The sequence below is a fragment of the Clytia hemisphaerica genome, unplaced genomic scaffold (assembly GCF_902728285.1).
Source record: "Clytia hemisphaerica strain Z4C2 unplaced genomic scaffold, Clytia hemisphaerica genome assembly, whole genome shotgun sequence".
NCBI lineage: Eukaryota > Metazoa > Cnidaria > Hydrozoa > Leptothecata > Clytiidae > Clytia > Clytia hemisphaerica.
In genome coordinates this window covers 598,286-613,546 of record NW_027103556.1, presented here as the reverse complement: position 1 = coordinate 613,546, position 15,261 = coordinate 598,286, and the positions used below count along the sequence as shown (strand labels likewise).

The window sequence follows — 15,261 nt, the reverse complement described above, 5'->3', positions numbered from 1 at the left end:
CTAAGGAAGAAATTGCAAATATTTATGGTAGAATCGAAATTCTGAATGACGATATGAAAACCATGAACAATAATGTAAAACCTTAGACGATAACGTGAACGGGATTGTTGCTTCCCAGGCCCACATCAGTGAGAAGTTTGATGAGTCTCAAAAGAAAGTAGCTAAAGTTGAACAGGGCCTAACCAAACTGGTAAAATCTGACAATGAACATTCCATTGATATTTTGAACCTAAAAAAGTCTCTTGAGGACCTAAAGAAAATTGTCAACAAAACAGCTGCCAGCACCAATGATCTTGAACAATATGGTCGTAGAAATATGGTGGACATCTGTGGAGTACCAAGGAAAGATAATGAGGATACAGACAAAATTGTACTGGACATAGCTGAGCAAATTGGACTAAATGAACACCAACCACATAGAAATCAGTCATAGAACGTCAACAGAACCAGATGCACCAATAATTGTGAAATTTTATCTAGACGAACGCGGATAATCTCTTTTTAGGAACCGTAACAAATTAAGGAAAAAAACAACCAGAGACATTGGTTTCGATAAAAACAACAAAATCTATATCAACGAGAGTTTAACAAGAATCAACGGGAACATATTTAAAACCACAAGAAATCAACTTAAAGAGAAGGGTTACAAGTTTATTTGGACAGTCCATGGAGTAACCATGGTAAGAAAAAATGAAAACTCTGATATCAAACCTGTAAAAGCAATAGCAGACATTAGTAAATTCATATGATGGGTACCACTATAGAATCGGTTATTTGCCACAAGTGCAAACTTATTTGTCTGAATGACTGTATTTTTTGTGACCTATGTAACACCTGGATACATGCTAAATGTTTCAAAATTTCTAAACGTCAGCTCACTCTTTTTGCCAATAGTGAACACCCATTCTTTTGTCCAATCTGCATATCTTGTTCCATTCCATTCAGTAATGTAACGAATGCCCATATTGACCAATTTAACTCATCCATAGACCATAGACAGCAACCATGTCATAACTGCACTAATTGCCTTAAAACCATTAACCATAATGATAAGATTGAATGTAAACTAGGTAAACACTTCCTTCATATAAAATGCACAAACATTAATTCATTAAATGAGATTAATCGAGCCACATGGTCATGCAGTGATTGCCTCACATTCCCATTCCAAAATCTTAATACTAACCAACTCATTTCTGAAATATCCAATAACAATTCTGAACAAAGACATAAACGTTTAACACAGTTAAAACTCAGTCAAAAAATATCAGAATTAAAACTAACACTACCAAAAATATCTTTCTCTGATCCATCTGATCCTGAAACTGACATAAACATTAATTTAACTACTATGAACAAATCAGATTAAACAAACTCTTAACACTTACAAATGAGGATGAAAACATTAGCTTTTTTCATACTAACATCCGTTCATATGACAAAAATTTTAATGAACTTGATACTATTCTCTCTCAAACACCCTACAAGTTTGATGTTATAGGTCTATCTGAAACATGGGACTCTCCATCCAAACCAATTGACCCTCAAGAGCTTCTTGGCTATCATCCATTAGAAAGTGTTGGAGGTAAGTCTCAAAACGGTGGAGTGATTGTGTACATCAAAGAGGAATTGAACTATCATAGAAGAAGAGACCTCGAGAAAGAATTGAAATCAGGTGAGAACTTTGAGTGTGAATCCTTATTTATTGAACTAAAATTAGGAAGTGCTCTAAGTAACTACATTGTAGGAGTTGTGTATCGTCACCCAAGCAATAAAATCAAACTCTTTAATGAAAAACTTGAAAGTCTTTTGAATAAGATTGGCCGAGAAAATAAACAGATTATCTTAATGGGTGACTTCAACATTGATCTTCTCAAAGCTAGCAAACACAGAGAAACCAATGATCATGTAGATTTAATGTTCAAAAACTATCTTTTCCCCTATATTACTCATCCCACAAGATTTGACAAAGAGCTTAATGCAACTCTTATAGACAACATCTATCACAACAATGTTTCCGGTGAATTTATAAGTGGAAATCTCATCTCAAGTGTCTCAGATCACTTACCTAATTTTTTAATTCTACCTTCTGTCAAAACCAAACCTATCAAAAAGAAAATCCTGAAACGTGATTTCAAAAACTTTGACATAGCTGAATTCCGCTCAGACCTCCTGAGTACAGGCATAAAAAATAAGATTGAGAAGACACACGATCCATCAAAAATGTATGATTTTCTTCACAATACATTATCAATTTTATTTGAAATGCATTGCCCAATAAAACCTATCACACGTAAAGAACAAAGGCGTCTACGTAAACCCTGGATCACTGATTCCATTCTAAAAAACATTACCAGGAAAGAAGAACTTAATAAAATCTATTTAAGAACAGGCAACCGGGAGATTTTCAAAGATATCAATTACTTAAACACACCATCAACAAAGAAATTAGAAACAGTAAATTTCACTACCAAAAACGAAGATTTGAATTGTTTAGATCAAACTCAAAGAAACTATGGAAAGAAATAAACCATCTTCTTTCAAGAAATTCTTCCAAATCTCTTCCACAAACTATGAATCGAGGTAAAAAACAACTACAAAATAAACAAGAAATTACCAAAAACTTCAATGAACACTTTTCACAAGTAGCACCAAACCTTCTCAAAAACATGAAAACAGGCAATAACCCTTTAACAGGCATCAACCACACAAATCAAAGCATGTTCTTTGAACCTGTTAATGAGTACGAAGTCCAAGACCTGATTAAAGAACTAGATCCAAAAAAAGCCCTCGATATATACAAATTTCCAGTTAACGTCATCAAAGAAATCAGCGACCTAATCAGCCAGCATTAGCTATTATCATCAATAAATCTGTAAAAAAGGGCGTATTTCCTGAAAAACTCAAGACTGCCAAAGTTACACCAGTTTTTAAAAATAATGGTGATAAGCATGATATTTCAAATTACCGACCCATTTCAGTTCTTCCTATTTTTGATAAAATCTTTGAAAAAGCCATAAACCATAGAATAAAAAAGTTCCTCATAGATAAGAACATACTCTACCAAGACCAATTTGGTTTTCAGACAGGTAAGTCTACCTCAGATGCTGTGTTAAGGTTGACTGATGAAATATACTCACAAATTAAAAAGAAAAAGATCTGCTGTACTATTCTGCTTGATCTAGCTAAGGCATTTGATACAGTCAACCATGACATTCTCATAAGTAAGCTAAATGCAATTGGAATAAGGGGCCCACTGAACAAAGTGGTTTCAAAGTTACTTATCCAACCGAAAACAAGTTGTAAGTATTGATTCAGAAACATCAACCCCTCTTGAAATGGAATACGGAGTTCCCCAAGGCTCAGTCCTAGGTCCCACACTTTTCCTTATTTATATCAATGATCTTCCCTTGTCATCAGCTAAATTTTCATTTACCCTATTTGCTGACGACACATCTCTCTTTTTATGCGATGACGACCCTCAAACCCTAGAGAATTTGGTCAATGAAGAATTACAACTTGTAAATAATTGGTTGGTGAACAATAGGCTATCATTAAATATTAAAAAATCTTGCTTTCTTCTCTTCACAGGTAAAAAGCAAGTGGAAAATTTCAATGTTCTGATATCAGGTAACCAAGTTCAACGAGTAAGTTCAACCAAATATCTTGGAATAATTATTGATGAAAAACTAGATTGGCAAGCTCATATCCATCATGTAGCTAACAAAGTAAAACAAGGCTCTGGTCTTGTACGTAAATTAAGTTATTTAATTTCTCCTCATTGTTTATCTTCTCTTTATCATGCCTTTATACAATGTCATTTACAATATTGTATTACATCTTGGGGCTCACCTAGCACCAAGGGCCTAGGTAAGTTAAATTCTCTGATAAACAGTATATCATACAAGATAGAAAAAATCTACTATAAAAATAATATGAAACCACTAAATGCATTTAACATCAATTCCCTCTATAAACTAGAATGCAATAAACTCATCTATAAATTCATCCATAAAATATCACCTAAAAGTCTAAACATGTTATTCAGTAAACCAATTCATAATCTTGGCACGCGTCAACCTGCATCCAATTCACTGACAACTTTAGTTTTTGCTGACTCTCCTTCTCCCATTCGTTTTTATGGCCCTCATTGTTGGAACCATTTTTGCCTGGATTTATCCACCAGTAGCTTTTCGAATTTCACCAAGAAACTTAAATCAAGACTGTTCGTCACTTAATAAAGTATTTTATTATTCCTTCTCTACACACCCAATTCAATTTATACACAGATTAATTAAATCTGTTGTGTTGTGTTGTTGTTGTATTGTTGTTGTAATGTTATAATGTTTATTGTTGTTTATTCATTATGACACATTGTAAACTTCCTTTTACTGTACATAGTATTTTCATTTCATGTCCTTTCGAGCTCGAAAGCCCCTAGGGTTATTTTTCGTTTAGGAGATTTTTAAATGTACATAGACCTGAAAAAGAAAGATATATCATTATTATTATTTTTATCAAGATTTCTACATTATTATTCGTTTTAACTAAAAAATGCTATACTTCGAAACCACACGAACAGAGTAGACGGGTCTCCCAGCTAGGAAGGGTGTTGAATAATCGAGGGCCTTCTTGGGAAAGACCCTCCCTCCAGATATTTTTGTGTTTGATATTGGCAGCTTTTACTGTAGATTGTAGTAAATTTACTTCTTGAATATTTCGGAGAAAATCACCCTTTTTAGCTTGAAATTGAAACATTGAGCAATCTCGTTGGGGTTATTTTGTCTTTTTATGTTGAATATTAGTACAAGACACCATTTAGAAACTATTTTGACCCTTTACTGGGCTTTCATAGTCTTAAAATGGGCAAAAAATGCGTAGTAACTAAAAGGTGAGACGTCAGAGAAACGGGTGGAAACGGGTGGAAACGATACGGAAACGGGTGGAAACGATACGGAAACGGGTTGAAACGACACGGAAACGGGTGGAAACGATATGGAAACGGGTGGAAACCAGTGGAAACGATACGTAATAGTTATCGGACAGTTGTGAGTAGAATATGAGAAATATTTCACGAGTTCCGAGATTATTTTTCCATACAATATTTTCCGAGCCTTTAGGCAAATGTCTGATAACTGGTTTATCGGTGACCCAAAAAATGCACTTTTTCTGTTGGAAGAAAGCGCAGGGCACTTTGATAGCAAATTAGTTTAGGTATAAACTTATTTCTTTTTTTATGATTTTTGTTGGCGAAAACGTTTATAAGTTCCCACCGTTCTGCTCGCTATAATATAGCGAGTTGAACCTGATTGGTCGAAAAAACTGTGAAATATTTGTAATAATTATCGGAGCCGCAAACTCACTCACTAAATATATATCATATAGCCGCGGCTTTTTTATTTTAGAAAGAGTAACAACGGTAAAACATATGAAAATCAAAACATTCAAATCAAATCCTTGATTCAATAAATAGACCTTTCTCAAAGCTATTCACGATTGCCTGTGTTATTTAAAGCTTTTGCAATCCTTGTAGTGTTCTTTTCATTCAAATTTCCCCGTAATGATCTTAAAAACAACTCCTTTAAATATCCATTAAAATGCTCCATATGTAGATCATTATGTTTCGACCGATGAGGCCATGGGTATTGATGAAACGGCCCCATATAAGTCGAAATGCATCCTTTTATCACCTAGATTAATTTGGTAGAAAAGCTTAATCAATTCATGGCAGTTATTGGTATGACCAGTTGCTTTGAAATAAAGAAGTGCAACCTTTTAACAAATAAGTAAGCGTTCACACTCTCCCTCTCGTATGTTATCATTAATATTTCGCAAAATCATATTGATTGAAAACAAAGTCCCCTTTCGAGCTCTCTTCTTTGATCCTCAAAAACTTTTCAGTTCGTGATTGAGAGAGTGATATATATATTTTACTTCTGTTTAGTTGATATAAAAGGTCTGCCAAACGCTTCACCGGGGAGCCTTTAAATTGTGATCTTCCCTTTAAACTTTAAAAAGGATAGAAAGAGAACCGAGAGTGTATTCTCCTCTCGCTGAGCTAATGATTTGTTTGCTCTTTCCATTGTTGGCCAATTACCTTACGAATGGTTTATGTAAATCTAATAGCGAGAGATTGATCTCTTTCGTGTTCTCGCGTTCTCTTTTTCTTCAAAAACATGTAAAAAACCTAACAAATCGACACTCACACTGCTACTCTGATTCTAAGAGATTCTACGTTCTGTAAAATGCAAAGAAAAATAAAAACATAACAGTAAAGATTGCGGCCAAAGCAGCCATATAAACTTTCAGATAAAAAACATTGCTGTAAGGCTGTATTTTTAGGAAGAAAACAGCTCTAAAACGCTAGAAAATGAGCTTTTTTATCACGGTTTTTTGTTGAACCACCATCTTTGTTTAGGCAAAAGGCGCCATTTTTAAAGGGACGTTTTACGAATAATTAATACGGTTAATAAACAATAGAGAAGTTTCTGATTCGCCAATTCATTTTCTTGCAATTTTTTATTAAGTCTGGGATGTTCTAAACGTTTTCGCCAACAAAAATCATAAAGAAAGAAATAAGTTTATACCTAAACTAATAGCAAATTGACGTTAATACGGAAATTAATGTAACGCTAGCCCAGCATTAAGATACATCTCCGTCTATCACGGGCTTCGCATAACCGTAAGAGTATACGGGTATAGGTAATCTATGAAAAAGTCGTTGCAGTGCAAATCTTTCGCAAATTTAAAAACCCCTTTTCCCGTGGAAATAATTGACGTTTTTTGTTTTTTTTGGGACCCTTGGGGCATAAGCTACCCGTTGAGCACAAAAATTCCAAAATTCTTGAATTGACCGTTGACAACATTAGAACGGGACCCAATGACGTCACAAGTTTAGGAAAAACTTCAAAAATGCAATATCTCGAGTTCGAAAAGGAGTTGGGAGGTCGTTGACCCCTCATTGGATCGAGAATTTTAATGGAAAATAAGTTAGGAGGGGTAAGAGTGGGTATATAGAGACTTTCGAAATTAATTATATTCAAATTGAGGCATCTTAGGTCCGATGACGTCATCAAAAACTGAAAAATACAATATCTAGAGTTTGAGAAGGATTTAAGCAATGATTGACCCCTCATTGGATAGGAAATCATCATGAGCATATATTTGGTCAATGAAGAAATAGTTACAGTAGAGTGAAAAGTTTATTACATATTCAATGACATCATTTAGAGCTCAAATGACGTAACAAAACATAAAATTTGTCATATCTTTAGTTTTAAACCATTTTAAGCGGTAATTTTTCGTTCTTTGGGATTAATTCAGTCTATAGTTTCCCCTTTACTATCAAAAGGGCTTATGATGCGTTCAGCTTATCTACTCCTCGGGGATTTTATGAAAAATTCCTCAAATTTTGCCAAGGGGTTGATTCGAGTACGAAAGAGGGATTTTGTGCAGTTTTAAAACAAGAAATCTTATTGTTTTTCGAAAATGCAGTTATTATTCGGTCTTCTAAGGCGCGTCATGTCGACCTCAAATTCGTAAATACAGCAAGCAACATTTTTTATATATTTTCCATTCTTACACACTGATGATATATTGACGTTTTAGATAAATAAGTTAATAATTCAATATACTATTTGTATCTCTCAGAAAAAAAACTGCTCAAGTCAATAAGTTCCCGTTTTCGATTAAAATTAAATTGAAATCGCTTTCAAACTTACTGAAGAAACTCTCACAATTGAAGATTTATTATTTACTAAGCTTTTATTTACTATTTATTTACTATTTCTGGTGAATAAGTCCCATTCTATCTCTTATTCCATTTGAAGCATAAAAATATATTTATGATATATGATATGTACTCCCGTGGTTGATGAAAACTTATTCGAATTCCCCTTAAAAATAAAGTTTGAGAGCATCGACAATACTATCTTTATCATCCTAAGGGCTTTGCTAAACCGGCGTTTGCGACGACGGGAACCGACTAATGATACAACAGAAGCTTTGTTCACTGTTGGTCGTTTACCCGTTTCCAATCGTTTCTCCCCATTTCCATGTCGTTCCCACCAGTTTCCCTGTCGTTTCTCCCCGTTTCCAGGGCGATTCCACCCGTTTCCACCCGTTTCTCTGACGTTTCACGTTTTAGTTATTACGCAAAAAATGCCATTTTTACTCATTTTTTGCTTTAGTGTGAATCAAAGACCCCCTGGGGAATGCTGGATTTTTTACCCAGGAGGTTAAAAATTGCGCAAAAGATTAAATTTTCACAAAAAAATACTACACTTTGAATTTTTTGACATCATGCTAAAAATGGGAGTTGACGATCTACCATACCACCACCCCTATGCAAATCTGTTTCGGTATGATTTGTATGAAAAATGACTGCTTGCCTATGCATGACATCAATGGCGAAAAGGTCTATTCATTTCAATATCAACACCTATGATGAATTGCTAAAAAAATACTATACCTGCGTTTTTGTATTGAAGGGTTCCGTTGTCAGTTGTGGTGTGTGGTGAAAAAAGCCAAAAACTCTTTATTTATACTACTGAGCACTGTAAAAGTTTATTGGTGCATTCACTAAATACACAAACATAAAACTAAGTAGTAAACAAATGATAAACCTCTTTAAATACTCTACAAGCTACCAGAAAACATTTTAAAAATATCTACATATACAGCAGCAAAAGTGTACAAAAGTGTTAACTTCAAGCAGCCATTATGCATTAAAAAGCTTTCACAAGGAGTGTTTACATACCCCTAGTTACACTCACCTTGTAGAACCGTCTCAAAAATGCTGTTATTCATCTTTGCGCGTGAGTCCATCTATAGAATATTCTAGAATGTTTCTAGAAGAACATGTGGAGCACTATGAACACGAAGAACGAGTGTCGAGTATTAATTTTTAGTACTACCACAAAAACGACAGAAAACCGATTGTACTACTTTCGCTATGCAAAATTAAAAATTCAAAACAGAAATATTTCTGTGTTTGATCACAGCTCTTAGGGCCCCTAAATTGATGGTTTGTTATTATATTGATTTTTTTCAAATTATTTTACGAATAATTTAGGTTTCTCTTAAAACTTTTAATAGTCTAAGCACTGACCTGTATATACCCTGGGCAAGTTTCTTTTTTGCCTCGCTAACCCAAATCTCGCAACCTCTTTACCTTACGGAAGATCGAAATTAGAGTTTTTCAGCGTTCCGAAAAAAATGCATAGCAGAAATTTTTTCATCCTCACAGGATCGATTCTCAACAACAAAATACATCTTTTGGTCTTTGGGTTTGTTTCTGACGTTTTTCCTTCAAAGAATATCGATCACTTTCCTTTTCCCCTTGAGCGTGCGAGAAAAAATGATTAGCTCGCGTCTTGCGCGGGCGAATAAAGATGAGGCGGCAATCTTGCACTGAGGGTGCTACTTGCGCCCACGATAGAATGGTCCAAATACGGGGGTATGTATTCCAAATGATAAACAATGTTGTTCTGTAAGTGTTTATTTTCTGAGAGATACAAATAGTATATTGAATTATTAACTTATTTATCTAAGTATTTTTGAGCGCAAATTTAAATACATGGTTAAATAAGAAACAAATGATAGCAGTTCTCTTTTGTCCTCAAACCCCCGGAAAATGTTTTTTTGCCTACTTAGCTATTTTACAAATCACGGAAAAGAACTCCCATAGGAATTCCGATACACAACCCGATTGGTTAATTTCGGAACGGCTTCAAGAAAGTCATTATGGCAGATAATTTTGAAAGTTTCTGAGGAAATGTGTGTAATTTATCTATGTTGATGGCTTGTTGATTCTTTAAAGAAAAAAGATAACAGGTATAGCTTTTTCTAATCCTGTAATACCGAGGTTCCAGCTACACTGAATGGACAGATGATCTGGAGTTTTTACAAAGATTTCTTCCTGTGTATTTTTACAAAATAAAGATTTCTGCCTGATTTTAAACAATAATCGTGTCCCTGCAAGCGATTTGGAGCACATTGAAAATGGGCCGATCCTTAAAAAGCCGAACTTTTGGCCGATATGGACCGGTCTGGACCGTTCCTGGCCGAATTTGGCCAATGTTGACCGATCTTGGCCAATTTAGGCCGATCTTAGCTAAGCCATGTTTCTAAATCTTTTCTCTAAACAAAGGCCGATCTAGACCGGTCCAAATCGGCCAAATTCGGCCAAGTCCGGTCTGAAAACAAACAAGCAACTCTTTTTCGTATGACGGTATCTTTTTGTTTCCAATCTCGAGTGCCTAAAAACTTTCGAATCTTTTTGTAAAGTGTTCGAATGTTTTGAAAATTGTTCGATCAAATTGTTAAAAAAGTTTTCCAAATGTTCTGAAAAGTCTCTGACTCTAAAATCAAAACAAGAGCAAAAGCAAAAGAACCACAACAGAAGCAAGAAGAAGGAAGTATTTTCATTTTTATGTTTTCACTAAAACCATCACGAGAATAATTTTTCATGAGCTAATAGATAACATTATAAAGTATCAAGATTACTGGTATTTGGAATATGAGCAAAGGAAAAGGCAAGTAACAGTTTCTTTTTCAGAGATTGTGCTATTGTTAGTTAAAAGGTCGAAACAATTGGTATTCCTTTTGGTTTTGGTGTTACTTTACTAGCTGTGTATGAAATACGAAGAAAAATATTGACATGCAAGTTTTAACAGGGGAGATTAAATAAACTAACGAAGGGACACAGTGCAATTCTATCCTAAGGAGGATTTCTAACAATCTTTTCTAAATGGATTCATAAGAGCGAGTGAGTAAGGTTATGATATACAAGGGAGTATGTGATTTACGACGAAAACGACGACTATTTGAAAACAATTTTGCTTATAAATAGTTTCGGCTTCCGTAAAACATTCTGGACCGGTTCGTATCGGCCTGGACCGGTCCATATCGGCCTGGACCAGTCCATATCGGCCTAGACATCATTATTTTTGTTTTATCAGGTTTTTAACTTGCCAAAACCGGACCTGGCCGTTATAGGCCGATCCAGACCGGACTTTGCCGATCCGAACCGGACCTGGCCGATTTGGGCTGTAGATTTACTTGGCCGATCCTGGCCGATCTTGAATGTGCTCTAAATCGCTTGCAGGGACACCATTGTATGTTATACATTTTCTGTTAGGCCAACTTTTTCTGAATGTCAAAATTTAAAAATGGCAATGAAAAAACTTGATAAAAAAGAAAATGAAGACTATTGCGAAGAGGGGTAAGGATTTTATTTTCAGCGATGAAAAAACATTTAAAAATTTTTGACGTTAGAGGGTGTATTTTTAACTTTAACCAAACTAAAAACAAATTTTTGGAAATTTTTTGTAGAATAGCTTCTTTTTCTCAAAATTTTTTGTAGAAAAACATTCATCATTCTTGATACATCAATTCTTTGTGGATGATTTTTAAAAAACTTCAAAATAAGAAGGTCGATTACCCATTGAAACTAAGCACTTTTTGTAAATAAAAGAGGGTAATACACATTAACGTTTTTTCAAAAAAAATACTTTAGTGGCAAATATGAGATTTTAAAATGGTAGAGTAGAGCTGTGAGCGGAAACATTTGTCTTGTAATTTTGCCGCTTTGGTAGGTCAGGCATCTGAAAGCTATGCAAGTGTTTCCCTCCACTGATGCAAGTTACCTGATTTCACAGTATACTACACTATGAATCACTAATCAATTACTCATCAAAGTGCCTGCTTTTTTCTCATTATGAAGTTTTGTAGTGCATTTTTTGCTTAATCAGTAAAGTATTTAATAAAAAGCCTATGCAGTATTAATCTTTGTTTGACTTCGTTTAAAAGAATGTTGCAGAATGTTAGTATGACAAAAATGGGATCAATTGGATCCTAATCAAAATGAGAAAAGTGAGACAAATTTACAGGAAGGAATTTAGCAAAATACTGTAGGGCTTTTTAAGGAACAACATAATTTCAATGTGCTCTAAATTGCTTACATGGACACATTTTTTCAACTTCAAGGCATTCAGTTACCAGTGTAAGTTATTTTAATATTTTTATTATATATGACAAAAAAAAGCAATAAAACAACAATGATAGACCAATACAGTCTCTTAGTTGGTTTGGGATTCGGATTTGTCATCGGGTATTTCATTTTCATAAAAGAAAAATCAAGTGTTGAAGTTGAATCAAAGGTAAAATCTTCTTTTCATATATGGTAACGTGTTCTATATTCATTTTCTTGCAGAAACACATGCTGACACATGCCCCATGGGATTAATTTTACAAAACTTTTTTATGTTGTGCACAAATTCTGTCCTATTAATAGAACTGACACTTTTCTTTCATCGCACTTTCAAATAAATTAGCAGAAAGCCTCCTTGTGATACCAAGCACAATAGAAAATGGTAATCTATTTTAATTATGATTGTTTTTTTTTAGGATATTGATTATTCAGCTCAAACGTTTGATGAATTCAAAATGATTCTGGTGGTAAGACAAGATTTGGGAATGGGAAAAGGAAAGATCGCAGCCCAAGTATGTTAACATGTACATTAAATACCTTTGCTCACTTTCAAATGTTTAATGAATAATGATGATGATAATGAATGTAATTAAGAATCTGTTTCACAAACCCCCTTCGTCACCTGAATTTCTTGAGGAAGTTCAAATGATTATCTATTTTAATATTGAAATTGTAAAAGTTGCAACTTTTCTGAATTTAGATGATAACAGGTGGGGTGTCCCCCCCCCCACTTTTTTGCAAATTAAAAAAAAAATGGTTGCGCCTCCTTAGACTCTATATTTATTGCCCCCCCCCCACTTTCAAATTCATGGCGTGGGCCCTGGATAATCAGTCAAGTTATAAGATATTTCACTACAGTGAAATAGGGAAATCCTGTAGGATAAGATAAGCTTTTGAAGAAAGAAATTTTGAATATTTTCTTTTCTACTAATTTTGAGCTTTCCATCAAGATTCGCCAAAAATTGGTTGCATAGCTGATTCTTAAAAAAAATTAAAAAAGATTTTTCAGTGCTGATTACTTAAATGAGTAAATTTTTGCGGGGATTAAATTTTGCGGATTTTGCGGATTTGGTGTCCTTTGCAAAATTCCCAGTGGAATGTCCCATTGGAAATTTGGAAAGGTCTTATCCGTAAATTCTTTTTAACAAAACTCAAAAATTACTTTTAAAATGTTAACTGGCATCAAAGAAGCGCTAATAATGACAACCACCCCAGCATGTATAATTTGACAGTAAAAAGACAAAACCATGAAAATATTGTCTCCCGCGAAATCATGAAATTTTGCGGATGAACTCGACCGTGAAATTTAATCCCTGCTAAAACTTATCCCATTAAAGTATGCTTTTTCGTACTCAACTTTTGAAATGAGGTTGGTTTGGTCAGCATATCATAAATGTTTCTTGATTCTGAATTAAATGTTTTTTGTAATTTAAAGTGTTGTCATGCTGCTGTTGATGTCTACAATAAAGCAAAAAAGAAACATCCTCAGGTATGGAAGTTTTTTAAAAGGAGATTCGAAAGGAGATTCGAAAGTGATTGATTGTGTAACTTCGTTTAGATCTGTTAATAGACCTTTCATAATATTACGTCATTAACATCACTTGCCTCGTATTCAAACAATTATCATGGTGATCATATTCCTTGCGACATTAAATGATTTTTTTATGAATAGAAAGTAGTTGCAATAAAATCCGCTGGGAGTTAATCACCATGGCAATAATTTCAAAACGAGGCAAGTGATGTTCGTGACGTAATTTATGAAAAGGTCTATTAATGCTTATTAATATTTGGTCAACTGTTAAAAACTTATATTATACTGTTTTTATTTTGGGGAAAATGTCAATCTTGTATTTCTGTGAATTTGCACCTTTCTTTTTTATCAGTGGGTTAAAACATGGGAACAAGTGGGGTGTCAAAAAGTTGCATTGAAATGCCCTGACGAGGAGACAATGTGAGTAGAAAATTTGTTATTTTGGTATTATATATTCATCAAATTAGGTCATTATAAACCGTTGTTGGGTAAATGTTTTGTGTAAGTGAAGGCAGGAGGGACTAAAGGCGAAAAAGACAAAATAGGGATTACACACTTTTATATCAGAAAAACGAGGCTACAAAACTTACAGTAAAAATTAAGAACAACATGAATGATTAAGGCCGATGGGGAGCTTAAGTTAATTATTTTGTTTTAATAAGTAGAGATATGTATGTATTTACGCTTGATTTATTGTGTTATCTTTTAATTGTATGCAAAGAAAAGTTAATATTACTCGCTCCTCTTTCATGTTTAGGATTGCATTACAAACACACGCTGCGTCTCTTGGTTTAGACGCGCGCATCATACAAGACGCTGGACGAACACAGATACCCAGTGGTTCAAGAACTGTCCTTGGGATTGGTCCAGGTAAAATAATTATAAAAAATACTTACAATATTCAAAATTCTTCTTTCTCGGGCGGATTTCTCAGCGAAGTATAATATTTATAACGGGCCTTTTATTACATATCCGTCAAACCGTCAGCACCTCCCCTGAAACTTTTACAAGAAGATTGAAACTAGAAAATTCTTCCTCTTTTTAATGTTTAAACCAACCTTTGAAAAATTTGTCAACTCTGATTCGTCATTAAAAGTCAGAGGCGTGCTTCCTTTTCTGTATCATAAGAAATATTTTTCAAAGAATAATTACCTTGATCTGAAATTGAATGAAATGATTCCAGTCCCCTTATAAAGCTCATTTTTTAAGAAACATTTTCTGAAACTCATTTGCAGCACCTTTCGAACTTGTGGATAAAGTGACTGGACATTTGAAACTGCTGTGAAGATTTTGCTGTTTAGTATTCCACAATAACTCAAATCAGGCTGTTGCAACATTCACACAAACCAAAGGGTGACATGCCCTTTATTTAAAAAGTATTTAGAAATTTTCAAATTTTATAATATTCACAGTCAGAATTTTTACTCTGTTTTACTAGGGATTTTTTTGTACATATCGTCATCGTTAGAATATTTTTAATAAGGAAAATAGATCAGGTTGGAATTGTTGTGTTCAACTACTCCATGGTTTTTATCTTTAATTTACATAAACAAAAATCTCATTACTAAACATTTGATCAGAAGAAGTCTGGAGAAAGCAGAATAAATTTTAAGAAAAATACTCTCTGTATTTTTTCTACCCCATGTTTTTTAAGGAAGGTAAGATGCTACATCACCTTCCTGTCTTCCTTTTCAGAGCTGCCTCCAAAGATTCCACTGCAAATAGTCAAGGTATGTGC

At 34.1% G+C, this 15,261-nt stretch overlaps 1 protein-coding gene across 1 annotated transcript; it reads left to right on the top strand.

Moving 5' to 3' along the window:
• Positions 1 to 12,030: 12,030 nt before the first annotated feature.
• Positions 12,031 to 15,039, top strand: LOC136800522 (peptidyl-tRNA hydrolase 2, mitochondrial-like). The gene is made up of 6 exons (XM_067057184.1): positions 12,031 to 12,161; positions 12,409 to 12,504; positions 13,428 to 13,481; positions 13,876 to 13,943; positions 14,281 to 14,393; positions 14,759 to 15,039. The coding sequence occupies exons 1-6, from the start codon at positions 12,033 to 12,035 to the stop codon at positions 14,806 to 14,808; spliced, it is 510 nt and encodes a 169-aa protein (XP_066913285.1). The 5' UTR covers positions 12,031 to 12,032; the 3' UTR covers positions 14,809 to 15,039.
• The last annotated feature ends 222 nt before the right edge of the window (positions 15,040 to 15,261 follow it).

What these genes read in the sequence shown, in the direction of transcription:
- LOC136800522 (XM_067057184.1), top strand. Translation starts at nt 12,033, where the DNA reads ATGACAAAAAAAAGCAATAAAACAACAATGATAGACCAATACAGTCTC. An exon ending in AAGGAAAGATCGCAGCCCAA is followed by an intron (nt 12,505 to 13,427) that starts GTATGTTAACAT and finishes TGTAATTTAAAG; the next exon opens with TGTTGTCATGCTGCTGTTGA. An exon ending in TGTCCTTGGGATTGGTCCAG is followed by an intron (nt 14,394 to 14,758) that starts GTAAAATAATTA and finishes ACTCATTTGCAG; the next exon opens with CACCTTTCGAACTTGTGGAT.